Below are 12,966 nucleotides of genomic sequence, written 5' to 3'. Positions count from 1 at the left end.
ACAGAATTACAATTCTCTGCTTTAACTGAAATGCCCCTAGGAAACCCATGATAATAATAATAATAATAATAATGATGATAATAATAATAATAATATCATTTCAAGTTCTTATCATTATACAGTTCAAAAACATCCACAATTTTATTTATTGGCTGCTAACACTACCTGGACAGAGGGCAGTGTTATTGCAAACCCTTGATTCTCTTAAAGGGCCGCTGCAGTGTGTCCCGTAAGGTGATACACAAGTTCTGGTTCGCACCTGCGACCCTTGACCACAAGTAACTGAACACGTACTCCACTGGGCCCACTCTTCAACACCAGATTCACCTGTATTCGAGACAACAAACAAACATGAATATAGACATAAGTATTAATGACACAATTTTTTTTTTTTCTGAAGCTCATTATCATCTGCTCTTATAAATCAAAGAAAAAAGGTACAACACCAAAATAAATATTTAAAAGTTTATGGAGTAAAGCGGCTGTGAAAATGTGCAATGAATAGAAAACAAAGACACCTACAATGCTGCGATCACATAACACCTGTCAGAGGGGAACACTTTGATGTCTTAGCATAATTTACAACTTTATGAGAGCTACTGCCCTTCAACACTTCATTAACAACACTGCCCTCAGGATTCTAAAAGTACATAGACAACACTTTTAGTATAATATAAAAGGATTTATCTTTGATATTTTTACTTATCCCTCTAGAATTAATGCTCAGTAACAGTTTAAGGAACCTTACCAGTAAGGGAATTCCAATGAAAAAAACCCCAGACAAACCAACCCCCTAATGTCTTATATTTTCTTCAGCAGAGTCATATAGCATTTGAAAGAAGTTCCCTGGCAAAGAAAAACATTTTTTTAACTAAATTTTAACCTGAAATGTGGGATGGCAACTTTGATCATTTTCTGCACAGATACACTCCTTGCTTTTGACCTACAGGTGTGCTGAATTCTTGGGTGTGTCAGACCGCACTACTGCACACAATACATACTACTATGCTCAAAATTGTCATATGTGATTTGTTAATGCTACATATTAGAAAAGAGGATTTTAAAAAATTTTTTGAGAGATAGAACATTTTATTTATAATTTTTGAAAGCAAGTAATGCATAAAGTTTTCTTGCATGGATGCTCTGGAGAATGCTTGAATTTAATTCTCATGAACAGCTATACACACAATTCTGGAATTCCTTTCCCAAAGGAATTCATATTCAGAAAAATAGATCCCTTGAGTATTCTCAGAAAGCAAATGCAAAAATAATGTGAATATACCTCACAACAATTTGAGTAAATAACTGTGCATTGATGTTTAGCTTCTTCTGTTAAAAATCAGCATGTAACGTAAAATGGCAGCTGAAACCCCTATTGCATGCTTGATTTTTAAGTGTAAGTCCTTTTTGAAACAAATGGGATTTTCTGTTTTAAAATCAGTGGTATGATAAAATATGCAGACTTGAAGAGCTTGCTTGAAATTTCAGTTACCTCAATATATTTCTAGACTTCCAAAAGTTTTGATACTGATCACAGTCGAGGGGTTGTCTGCAAACCAGGAATATTCTGGTGCTACCTGCCAAGTATGCAGTAAATGACATACTCTTTCTTCAAACTGTACTTTATGGCAAGAATCTGTGAATCTCTCCAAGATGTCTTTCTGTTGTTTGTTTTTTTTGTTTGTTTGTTTTTTTTTCCCCCCCCAGAGGTCAAGCATGGAACCTTTGCAAAATGATTGTCTTTGCTAGACTTCTAAGATTCAATTCTGAGGCTTTCAGTGCTTTAAAAAAAAAAAAACAACAGCTTCTTATTCCGTAACATGACAGAATGTGTTATAATTAGCACACAAATCCCTCTGTTTTTAATAAAATTATATGCAACTCTAAAAATTTCTATGGAAAATTATGAGCTTTCTACACACAAAAATTCCCCAGTGATTTTTGTAGTCCTTTTCCTTATTTGTTAAGTGAAAAAAATGAAAAAAATAATCACTGGTTATTGTTTTAATAGTTTTTCTGACATGCATTTAGCACTTTGATTAGGCAGTGAGATGGCTTGGGCTCAGGTTAGATGATATGCTAAATATCTTTAATATGTAGGTAGACATTAACAATTATAAAATGTGTACTATAAGCCCTATATACATGATAAAAAGACTTATATTACTGTGGGTTTCTAGGCTAATATTTATTGTCTTTTCCTACATGTTTGGAAGTTTTCTTTTTGAAGTTTGACTTTTCTTTTGTTCAAATGGTTTAGATAAAAGGTCAAACGGCAGAAAAAGTCTAAACTATGTTTCTCAAGATGTTCCTCATTATGTAAAACAGTTATATATACCCAGTGTAAGCGATCCCATTATTCAACACAGACATGTTGACAGTACACATCTAATAAAATACAGAAACTAAAAACTAAAAATTTTATTTTTTTTATATCTTAAAGTGATAAAAATGTTACTCTTAACCCTTGGAATATGATGGAAAATAGCAGCAACATGATTATTAGTCTGTTGTCAGATTGTTGTGTGACTGTATTGAGTGAATTTTGAAATTAGTATTAATTATTATAAGTGCTGAGCATATATGTACTGTTCATTCACAAAAGGTACAATGTCTTAATATACTTCATCATATGTAAATAAGGCTTAAACATTTTCTGGAGAAAGATCCTCCACATCAACATGTTGTACAAAGCAAAAAGAGCAAAATAAAGACAAAATAAAGAACACACATCTCACCAGCTGCTTTGCTTGCTTTTATACAATACATTATGATATTTTGGTAATTTTTAAAATTTTCAGACTATTTTGTACTGCTGTCAGGATGATTATTACTTATTTTAAAAAATTTAAAAGAAGGGAAATGTCTTCACAAATCTATCACATCATTGTTAATTCACCATTTTTAAGTACATAAAGACTACTATATTTTCTAGAATAAATGTAGGTTGACTACATAATCTGCAAATATATCTTTCACTGTTTGCTTTTCTCTTATCCATTTTTGTCTTTTCTGAAATGAAAATTTTGAAAAGGCTACTTTTTATTTTCTTTCTTCTTTTCTGTTATATGAGAACTCTTAAATTTTTGCATCACTCACATTAAATCTACAATCTCAAATTATCTCTTAGCAAGGTATCAAACTCTTATTCTCCCCTGCTGCTTGACACATAAGAGGAAACATAACTTACTGTATGGAAGGCCTCATTGATTTGTGTAAAACTTACCTGCATTATACTCTCTAAATCCCATAACACCTAAGGGAAGGATCAGTCCAAACACATAAAATGACAAATATAGAACAAGAAATTATTCACACAATATTTTTTAATAAATGTTTTTACTGCCTTATATCACTCTCCAAAACCACAAAAATGCGCATTTTAGTAACACATTTTAAAACTCTTCAATTTCCAGCAAAATTTGGTGGATTAAGTCTACGATTCTAACAGTATTAAATGCTTTTCATAAATATTTTCCAGGATACTTCTCTATTCCTGTCTCTCTGCCTTTTAAAAACATACAAACATTTTGTAGCACTTTTGTATCTGTTTTATTATTACACAAAATAAAATATCAAGGCTTAAAATATAAAACCTCATAAACTCAGTAACCAATTACTATTAAGATTTCTTAGTGGGTAAATTAATGAGATAGATATGTTAGGAAAAAACCTTATGAATCAGTTTAGGAAGATATCACAATCATTTTATTGCAAGAAAAATTAATGCATTACAGGTGAAGAAAATATGCAATGATCACTACAAAGGAAAAACAAAATGAAGAGATGAAAATTAGTATGTCCAGAAAGAGCACAAGTATTACTTAAAATGTGTTAACCTACAGCATGGAAAGTACAGATTTCCCCAAATTTGGGCATCTAAATTTATATGCTCATACATCTCACATGCTTTCAGAACAGGACCTTGAAAACCAATTCTGTATAATTTTGAATGTTCATCTCCCACTCCACACACACAATGTATTGGAAGGTGATGGTGTAAGTGCTGCATTTGTAATGCAGTTCTCTAACACCTATAATAGATGCACTGCAGTGCAAGACTAAAAATTATCAGATACAAGATTTGTCGGAGATTATTAAAGTTTTAGGGATTTATAAGGGGAAAAAACCCAGATAATTGTACTTATTTTTTGAGTAATTGTATGAATTCAAGAAGCAGCATAAAAGCAAAAGTGTTATACTATGTAGTAAGCAACTAACATTCTATGTCTGAGCTAGGTATGCAAGTGATAAGTTCTACTTGCCTAAACAAAAATTGCATGGAGACCTAGAGAATTCTAGGCTCCCTTCTTCCACTGCATTTGCTTACAGGAGCATCTGTGAGTTAGCCATAAAAAGCAATCCTATAGATTAATAGGAGGGAAACAGACTTTTTCCCATTCTAAATTTGTTACCAAACAGATCTACACTGATTGGCTATACATGTACTCAGATTGCTTAATATATCAATTTCTGCAAATCTGTTAAGTAAAGCACCCTACCACTAAGGATGTCAAACATGCACTATAACTAGAAGCAATTATAACTCTTTTCCTGAAGTGCGTAAAAACTGGAAGCATTATGTACGACTGATGCAGGCATATATTCTAGGTTAGTAACTATGGAATACAGAGGATGTTGTTTCAAATCCATACAAAAAATTATGGGGCACAAGATTGTCAATGCAGTAACTTACTGGAATGGAGAGTGTAGGGTACCAATAGTTAGGTTTTACCAACAGATATGTGGATCATTATTGAAGTCAAAATGGGCAGTAGCTTTGGTGTATGAGAGCTTAATTCAACTCACCACTGAAATTTTATCATTGACCTCAAAGGCTGCTGTGGTAACTGTTGGTAAACAGGCTAATCAGGATTATTTTTTTTTAATTACTTCAGCTCCAGGTTTCCAATATCATCTTGGTATCTTTAGATAAAGAAGATGAAGTTGCTCAAACAAAATTAAAAAATATGTTTTAGATGAAAAACTGTTAGATAATTTGCACATCCAATTAAAAACTACTTACGGCCAATTTCATTTAGCAATTATGAATCTGGAAACTAGAGAATAGAGCGTCGTGCTGGGCCAAAGATAGTAAATGCTGAATACATGCACATTAAAGTCACCCCAGTAATTAATTAATTTGATAAATGCCTAAAGCTGGGATTAGACAGTCTATTTATTAAGAAATTCTGAAGCATGTTCTTAACATCTTTGGAAAAACGTTAACATGTCACCGTGAGCTGTCCTGTGTTTCGTACATGTGAGACTGCTTTTACTACTAAAGAAATTCATACTTACACTAAATGATTCAGTATCCACATTCGCAGTGCATGTTTTTGCATGATCTACCTAATTCTTAGCCACTTTATTTATGGACTTTAACTGGTGAAAAAAAATAAATGATTCAAAAAAAGTATCAGCTTAGAAAACTGACAAATATGCAGCAAAAGATTATGGAAACATGCAGTGGTCTTGCTAAAATTAACAACAGTAAATAGAAAAAATGTAACTGATGTATTACCAGTTTGTGCCATAAATTTAGCAGCATCAGCTTGTTCCTGAGGGACCCTTTTCTCATGAACAGATCGAGGTCGCTGACTTTTAATTGTATGATCTCCCATCATTCCAAATTCTAAAGACAGAATAAAGGTTTATGAAAGCTTGTGTGTAGACATTTCTCAAAAGTCACATACTGTCTCATGCAATATGTTCCTAAACATACCTGGAAGTTGCTGGCAAGAGTCAGGCAAGTGATCATGGCAGTTAACATCAACTTAACTTTGCTACACTCAACTTTCAATGAATACTTAAATTTATGTCTGCAGATTTTCCAATATGATTTTATTTTATGAACCAACATTCAATAGTGACACATACTATAAATCAGCTGTATGACATGGGACAAAAACAATTATTCAAATGCAGACATTCTATTCCTTTGTTTTGAATCAGTGCAACCACACCAGAAAATGACTATGACAGTGTTAGACATTGCTGTTCTGTGGCAGAGCCTGCTGCTCTTCCAGAGAGGACTTCTATTTCTGCACTCATCTTTCTGGCTGATGAAGCCTTCAACAGAGATAACGAGTCATCCTTGGAAATGGTGGCAATGGGAAATAATAGTAAGTTAGCCAATGAACTGTTTAATTTTTAGGCTGAATACAGCAGAACAAGTGTTCATGATCTGTTTCCTTCCTGAAACCTCTCAGTTAAAAAGACTAGATTACATCTTACTCTCCCCATTGATTTTAATAGGGAAAACCTATGAAAAATCAGAGTGTGGGAGACGAGAGTGCTTTAGTTGTTTATCCTATCACTGCTGTCATTTTCCCTCTCTTGTCCTGTACAATCCTCCTAGACTTCTATCTTAGCTCCACTTTTCATTTCTGTAATGAAATGCTGAAAGTCCTTTGCCCTTAGAGGGGGATTGCTGTGTCTTCAGCACAGTTCCCTATGATCCTCCCAGGCACACACAGCTGTCTGCAGCTCAGTGCTAAATATTCTGTTTAAAAAAAACCTGGGACTCTAATTCAGGAAGTGTGTGCTGGGAAATATGGGTTAACATTGAAACCACTTCAACTACAATCACATAAAGTTTCTGATGAGGCAGAAGGTGTCTGAAACACTAGGAACACAAACATTAAAAAATATCTTTCTGCTGGAAGGTTACCTTGCAAATGCAAAATTCAAAATTCTCCCCAATTTGTAAAGGCATGAAGATAATAAAACTTACCTTTCTGCCTCAAAAACCACCAAACATTACATGAGACGTAAATATCACTAATAAATATTATTTGCAAACACCTTGCTTTGATAAATCATTAAACAGATTAAAATTTCTATTTAAAGAAACAGTTAAAGGGGAACTTATTTTTAAGAAGTCAATCAGAAGAAAGAGGTTTTTTTCCTTTCTAGTAAACTATTAATGTATTTCTCCAAATTAGTGTTTCTTTTTGTAAATATTCATTAATGGCATCACTTAAAATATAAACTTAATTATTCATTTGAAAACAGCAATGCAGTTTGCATTCTAAAGAGAATATTTGAAAATCTAATTAATAAAATATATTTTGAGGATTAAACATTCAACATTTTTAATATACCCCAGAAATAAATATAAAAGATAATTAAATTATATATATACACACATGCAAATATATAATAAATATATGTATGTGTATATATACATATGTGTGTTACAAATTTTAGGAATAAATTTTTTCAAAATATACCTCTTCTACAGCTCCTCTGATTTAAGATAGCTTTTTATTCTGTGGAAAATCTCTTATTGCAATCAATATTCTAATACAAATTATGATTAGAATATTTTTACAATTTTTACAAGGTGCAGTACAGATGACGCATTTAAACTGTAATTAATAACATGGTAATGGCAGGAGACTTTACATAGCTTTTCCCCCGCAGAGGCTGTCACAGCAAGGCATGTTTACTCTGAGTTTGCTGGCTGCATGATCTCTGCTTGTCAGGCAATTTAGAGGATATGGCACCATTCTTGCAGAAGACTTAGTTCTACTTTTTAAGTTACAGAGTGCAATAATGGGAGACCTTTGCTAGAGGAAGGCTTTCCAGAGGCATACAGGGAGGTAGTGAATGTTTTGGTCCCAGTCCTGCAGCATCTTGTGCTGGGTGCAGGCACATGCAGCGTCCTGCAGGACAGAGACTGCTGGTGAAGAGGCAAAGGGATGTCTGGGAGGTCAGTTCTCTGGGTTGTGGAGGATACCTGATACAGCTCCAGTCATAACAATGGAGTTACAAATACCACTGAGCATGACTGTAATGCCTCAATTTTTTCATTTTTCCACTTAAGCAACAACACATTTTCAATTCATTTCAACTATTGCTGATGGTCTTTGAGATGCACTTTTCAGCTAATCTCCCTTTGATATATTAAGCATTTATACAGCAAGTATATATTAAAGATAATTTTTTCATTACACAGACAAAAATATTTTTTTATAAGTTTTTTCAAAAAATGGAACCAGACTTATGCAATGCTCTCATTTTCATATTCAGCTGAAATATTTAACTGAATGCCACATGAGAACAAAAGCAGTACCAGGAAATGCAATGTACTGGCATGGGTGAGGCCTCATTAAAATTCAGGCCTCATGGGAAAAGAAAAAAATAGGGTCAAGTACATTTTTGTAATGGGATCAGAATTGTCCACTTTTTGTGTATAAGTACAAACAATGTTCTCAAAATTGTTTAATCTAAGAAACTTAACAGTAATGCATTTTTATGAAGCATTTTATAATACAATATCTTACTTAAGTTTACAATAAATACTAAATAGAATGAAACTTTCCTTAATTTTCAGATCCTAGGTAATAAATATAGAAGGTGAACCCATTATGCAGGTTTTTTCCCTCAATACTTCACAGAGAAGCAGTATTTAAATGCTTTCTGGGATGGGAAAGCATTTTAACCCAAGTCATCCTAGAGTATGACTAAAAGGCACAGTAAATTCAAGGACCTGTTTGTGTGGGAAAGGTGGTAAGAACCATCCTAATGTAGGCAGTATCTGGCACAGAGGTGTCCTGCAAGGTCAAGTCAGCATGATTCAAGACCTGATATCTGGGATATAATATTAGATATTTGAATTGACATTCTGAGTAAAGGAATTTTTATCATTCTCACTCTTCTTACCTAGTTCTTGCTGCTGAAAATAAGTTTTCTAACCCAGAAGGTATTTTTGTAGACATTCGTTTCTGAAGAGAATTCTTTTGGTAATGTCTGTCCTAAATTTTATTTGGGTGAAACAGGACAGTTCTTCTCTGCTTTTACCTCAAACACTGATATTAATCATATTGTTTTGTTAAATACAAGGGGAAAGCAAATCCTTTCAGCAACAAACAAGTACATGGTCTAATTCAGAACTCAACAGTGACTCTAAGTTAGGCCTGGAAACATGCAAGGGTTTTAAGCCTTTTTATTACGTTGTTAATGCTATAATCTACACAGCATGAAGATAAAACTCATAAATACCTCAAAATGTAAGTAACAAATAGCATGATGGGGAATTGAATCATTTTAACCAGACCAAGACTTATAACGAATCATAACACATTCCAAACATTTGTGGTAGAAAACCTGAGGTTTAGTTATCTGATAAAAGAATTTATTCTGCTGTCAGTGGTCCTTTGGTGGCTATGGAAGTACAAGAGATCCCTGCAATAGGATGCCTATTTTACCTATCCTCAGCTGTACATAATGGATCAATAATTCAATGTATTTTAGTGATGCAGATATTTTAATATGGATGTGACATTTCATTTGGTTAAGCATAGGAACAGACTGCCCAGGGAGGTGGTGGAGTCACCATCTCTGGAAGCATTCAAAAATGACTGGACGTGGCACTTAGTGCTATGGTTTAGTTTTCATGGTGGTGTTTGGTCAAAGGTTGATGATCTTGGAGGGCTTTTCCAACCTAAATGATTATATGATTCCATGATTTCATTTTCCGTATAAGCTGAGGCATGTAATATAATTCCATGCCTCCTAGGACAGAAAAACAAAATTTGCAATTCCAAAGTTTACAGTTCAGTTTTATTTACAACTCTTATCACAAGTCCCATTGGCTTTACCTTTATTTTTATGTTACGTTATGTTATGTTATGTGAATTTTTATTCCTATTGAGTAACCTTTTTAGTTTTTAAAGCAGAAGCTAAACTCTTGCGGCCAGTGTAGGTGTACATTTTTAGGAGAGAAGAGAGGTGCCATGTGCTCTCTGTAGGAATAAAGAAGAAAAAAAATCTGTTAACAGTGTAAAAATGCAAACTAGGACAACTGAGAAATACAAAAGAAAAATACCAGCTTTGCAAGGTTCTACTCACCAAGGCTAGTCTCTGCTTTTTGACAAGTGGATATTCTTAAAAATTAAGGTTTGTATCAAACAGATTTTATGCCTAGGCTGTTTTATCTTATTTGTAACATATATATATATATTTGTTGCATACATATCCTAGTCATCAGAGGACATATAAACCATGTTGGCTTGGCTTTTATGGTTATTTTTTATCACATTTCATGGGAACTTCACAGTGCAAATGTATTATGGTGTACCATCTACTATGAATTGTGCTATTTATGGTGCAGGACACACTGGTATTAATACAAAAAGCCTTTTTCAGTATAGGAGTTGGTGATGGCATCATGGATGAACTAAAAAAAAAAAAAGTGACTGTGAGACCTCCAGGGTTACCCCCTTAGGATATGTACAATGTCAAGGCACTTCAGAGTTGCTGAGTCTCGTCAGCTTGTACAGAACCACCTGGAAAGTGAGAGCAGTTTCCTGAAGGCTTTTCAGAACCTTAAAAGCAAGGAGAGGCAGCCGATTCCCCAAAGTGACTGTCATTTTCTTTCACCCACACCGCTCCGACAGTGTGATTCATACTATCCTGCCCACTCCTGAACTGTAACTAGCCAAATAAGTGTTTACATTTACTCTTGACTACAGAATGAACGGAATAGGTCTTTCAGCCAGAATGTGCAATAATAAAAACTGTCTCATGTGCAGTAGCATGGCATCCTCTCTGTGCTAACACACAAATGTTTTTCCCAGAAATTATGCAAAATGCTGATGTAAGTGCCAGGTGAAGGGGGAGGAGAGAAATACCTAAAGAATCAGTTTGTTTAAATCAATTTTTGGACTGCAATATTAACTAATTTCAGTACATCCGATCAATTTGTGACTTCCAGGAGCTTGAAAAAATTTTCTGCATGTTTGTTTTTAGTCCATTCTAGAGGTTCTCTAACAAAGATACACAGCAGTAGCAGTACTTGGGGTTTCTTATCACATTGGCAACTGGTCAGTATAATTTCTTCTGGTCACTAGATGGCAGAATGTGTGTTCACATAGAACACAATTTTGCATTGACTTGAGAAGCTGTGACTTTCTGTTTCATTTGCACTATAAAATTATCTCTCATATATATACATAATAAATGTCACTACATTCAAAGGACTGAGGGGTTTTTGCTTTTTTTTTTAGTTCTTCTTTTGTAGGATTGATGGTTAATAAAAACCCAACAAAACCCCCAAACTGAACAAAACATGAGCTGCAGGGTTTTTGTTGCTTTTTTTTTTCCTTACAGCAAGTCCTAGGACAGAAGGAAATCAGAGGAGCATTCCCTTCCCTATCTCCAGCCCTGCTTCACTGTAGCAGGGTACCCAGGCCCCACAAGGAAGCACTTGTTCTCTAATGCTGCATTGTCAGGACACAGAGCTTCAGGGCATTAGTGAATACCATCACTCTGCAGTACAGATTTAAGCTATAGCTTTCCATGGGAACCCCTTAAAATGATATTTCCTCATGAGGCAGGCAAGTTGCCAAAAGGGTAACGTAACCATTAGCTGAATTAGATTTCCATGGGAACCTCTTCTTAGTGAATGTGGAAAACGTTCTTAAAACAGCCTTTGCTTACTTCCTACGTAGATCCTGGTCCCATAAAAAGTCCCCTTTTGGGTCTCCAAAACAGTATAGAAGAGCTTTGATCAGTTTCAAACTGAATGGAGTAATTTCTTTCACTGGAGCAAATTAAGATCTGAACTGAGCTGTATTCATGAACACAGTGAGAAAAATATGCTATTACTCATGAAAACATGGAAAGGATTTTATGATAGTGGAAATATGAAAGGCAAAAGCATTTGTACTAACACAGTATATATTTTTAAATTTTAATAAATTATTGCATTTTATCAAGTAAAAGACAGGTAAACATTTGTAGGAAATTAGATACAAGATTTCCTTTCTCTTGCACACAGAGATATCCTAATACCTATACACATGCACTCTTTCATCTCTCAAAAAATTAGGGAAAATAATTATGTATTCTAAACACAACATATTGTACAAAGGTAATTAGTTTATATTCATCTCTAGGGAGACCCATTTACTCCTAGGACATAATTTTGGATTAATACTACTGCTGGTATTTTTAATGACATAAGAAATGAAATATTGCTGAATTAAAGTATAAATGATAGCACAAATCCCGAGGAGCTAGACTTTCTCATGGCAGTGCAATCTGCTGTCTCCCTGTGCATCTCTGCAGTGACTCTCTTGGCCAGCCATTATCTTTAGTGGGATCTGAACCTGTTTATTTATGGCTAGAGATTTGATCAGTGAAGAATATCATAAAGATGTAATATTTATTCACTTTTAATGTGCAGAGAATGTCGAAACTGTTCAAACTCTATTACTTGCCTTCCTGGCCCCAACTGCTCATCATCATACACCTAGGCAGGAGAAACTGAGCATAAAAATCTAGTGAAGTGACTCATACCTGTTCAAAATGAATGTAAAATGTCACCACAGCAGGTAGTGTGTTTTCACATGTGCTTTGCAGAATTATAACTAAGCAAAGAGGAAAAGGTGGGGTGGATGGAAGCCCAAACTACAGCTTTACCCCTATTTATATCTACCAAATCTGACATTTGTAATTATCATGGCCAGGTAGGCAGAAGATGCTCTGCACTTCACATTTTTCCCATTCAAATATTTCCCTGGTAATCTATCCCAAAATGTTTGTGTATAAAAATAACAATACTGATAAAAAGCACTTTACATTTTCAAGTTTAACATTTGAATCCTGTAAATTTAGCAGTATGTTTTTCTCTCCTGTTCCATACTGTTCTCTCAAAGATTCATGGACATAATAACACATTAAAGAATGAAAATACAGGGGGTTATCTTTATATATTTTTGCTTTTTAAATGAAAGACTTTTAATGCATTCTCTTGTAGTATTCTCATCATTTTAATGTTTCTACTATAATAACTTATTAATGTGCAGCCTTTAAAAATTTAAATCATGGTATAATAATAATTCTTCACTATCTTTATTTCTTTTTTTATATTTCATACTATTTTACTTCTACATTAAGTATTTTGCTTTTGTTGTGTATTTCATTAACTGAATTACTGATATGGTTAGCCAGTGC

At 34.0% G+C, this 12,966-nt stretch overlaps 1 protein-coding gene across 11 annotated transcripts in view; it reads right to left on the bottom strand.

Annotated features, from left to right (window-relative positions):
- ADGRB3 (adhesion G protein-coupled receptor B3) overlaps positions 1 to 12,966 on the bottom strand; it is a 458,541-nt gene that overhangs the window by 266,330 nt on the left and 179,245 nt on the right. For 10 of the 11 annotated variants that reach the window (XM_032104724.1, XM_032104729.1, XM_032104733.1 and 7 more), the window contains 2 exons: positions 5,525 to 5,635; positions 166 to 327 (listed from right to left, as the gene is read on the bottom strand). In XM_032104724.1, coding sequence (XP_031960615.1) covers positions 166 to 327; positions 5,525 to 5,635 — 273 coding nt within the window. The remainder of the gene's footprint in view (positions 1 to 165; positions 328 to 5,524; positions 5,636 to 12,966) is intronic. The other variant, XM_032104730.1, reaches the window with a different exon arrangement.

The sequence above is a fragment of the Corvus moneduloides genome, chromosome 3, assembly GCF_009650955.1.
Source record: "Corvus moneduloides isolate bCorMon1 chromosome 3, bCorMon1.pri, whole genome shotgun sequence".
Classification (NCBI taxonomy): domain Eukaryota; kingdom Metazoa; phylum Chordata; class Aves; order Passeriformes; family Corvidae; genus Corvus; species Corvus moneduloides.
This window is presented reverse-complemented; position numbering and strand designations above follow the sequence as displayed.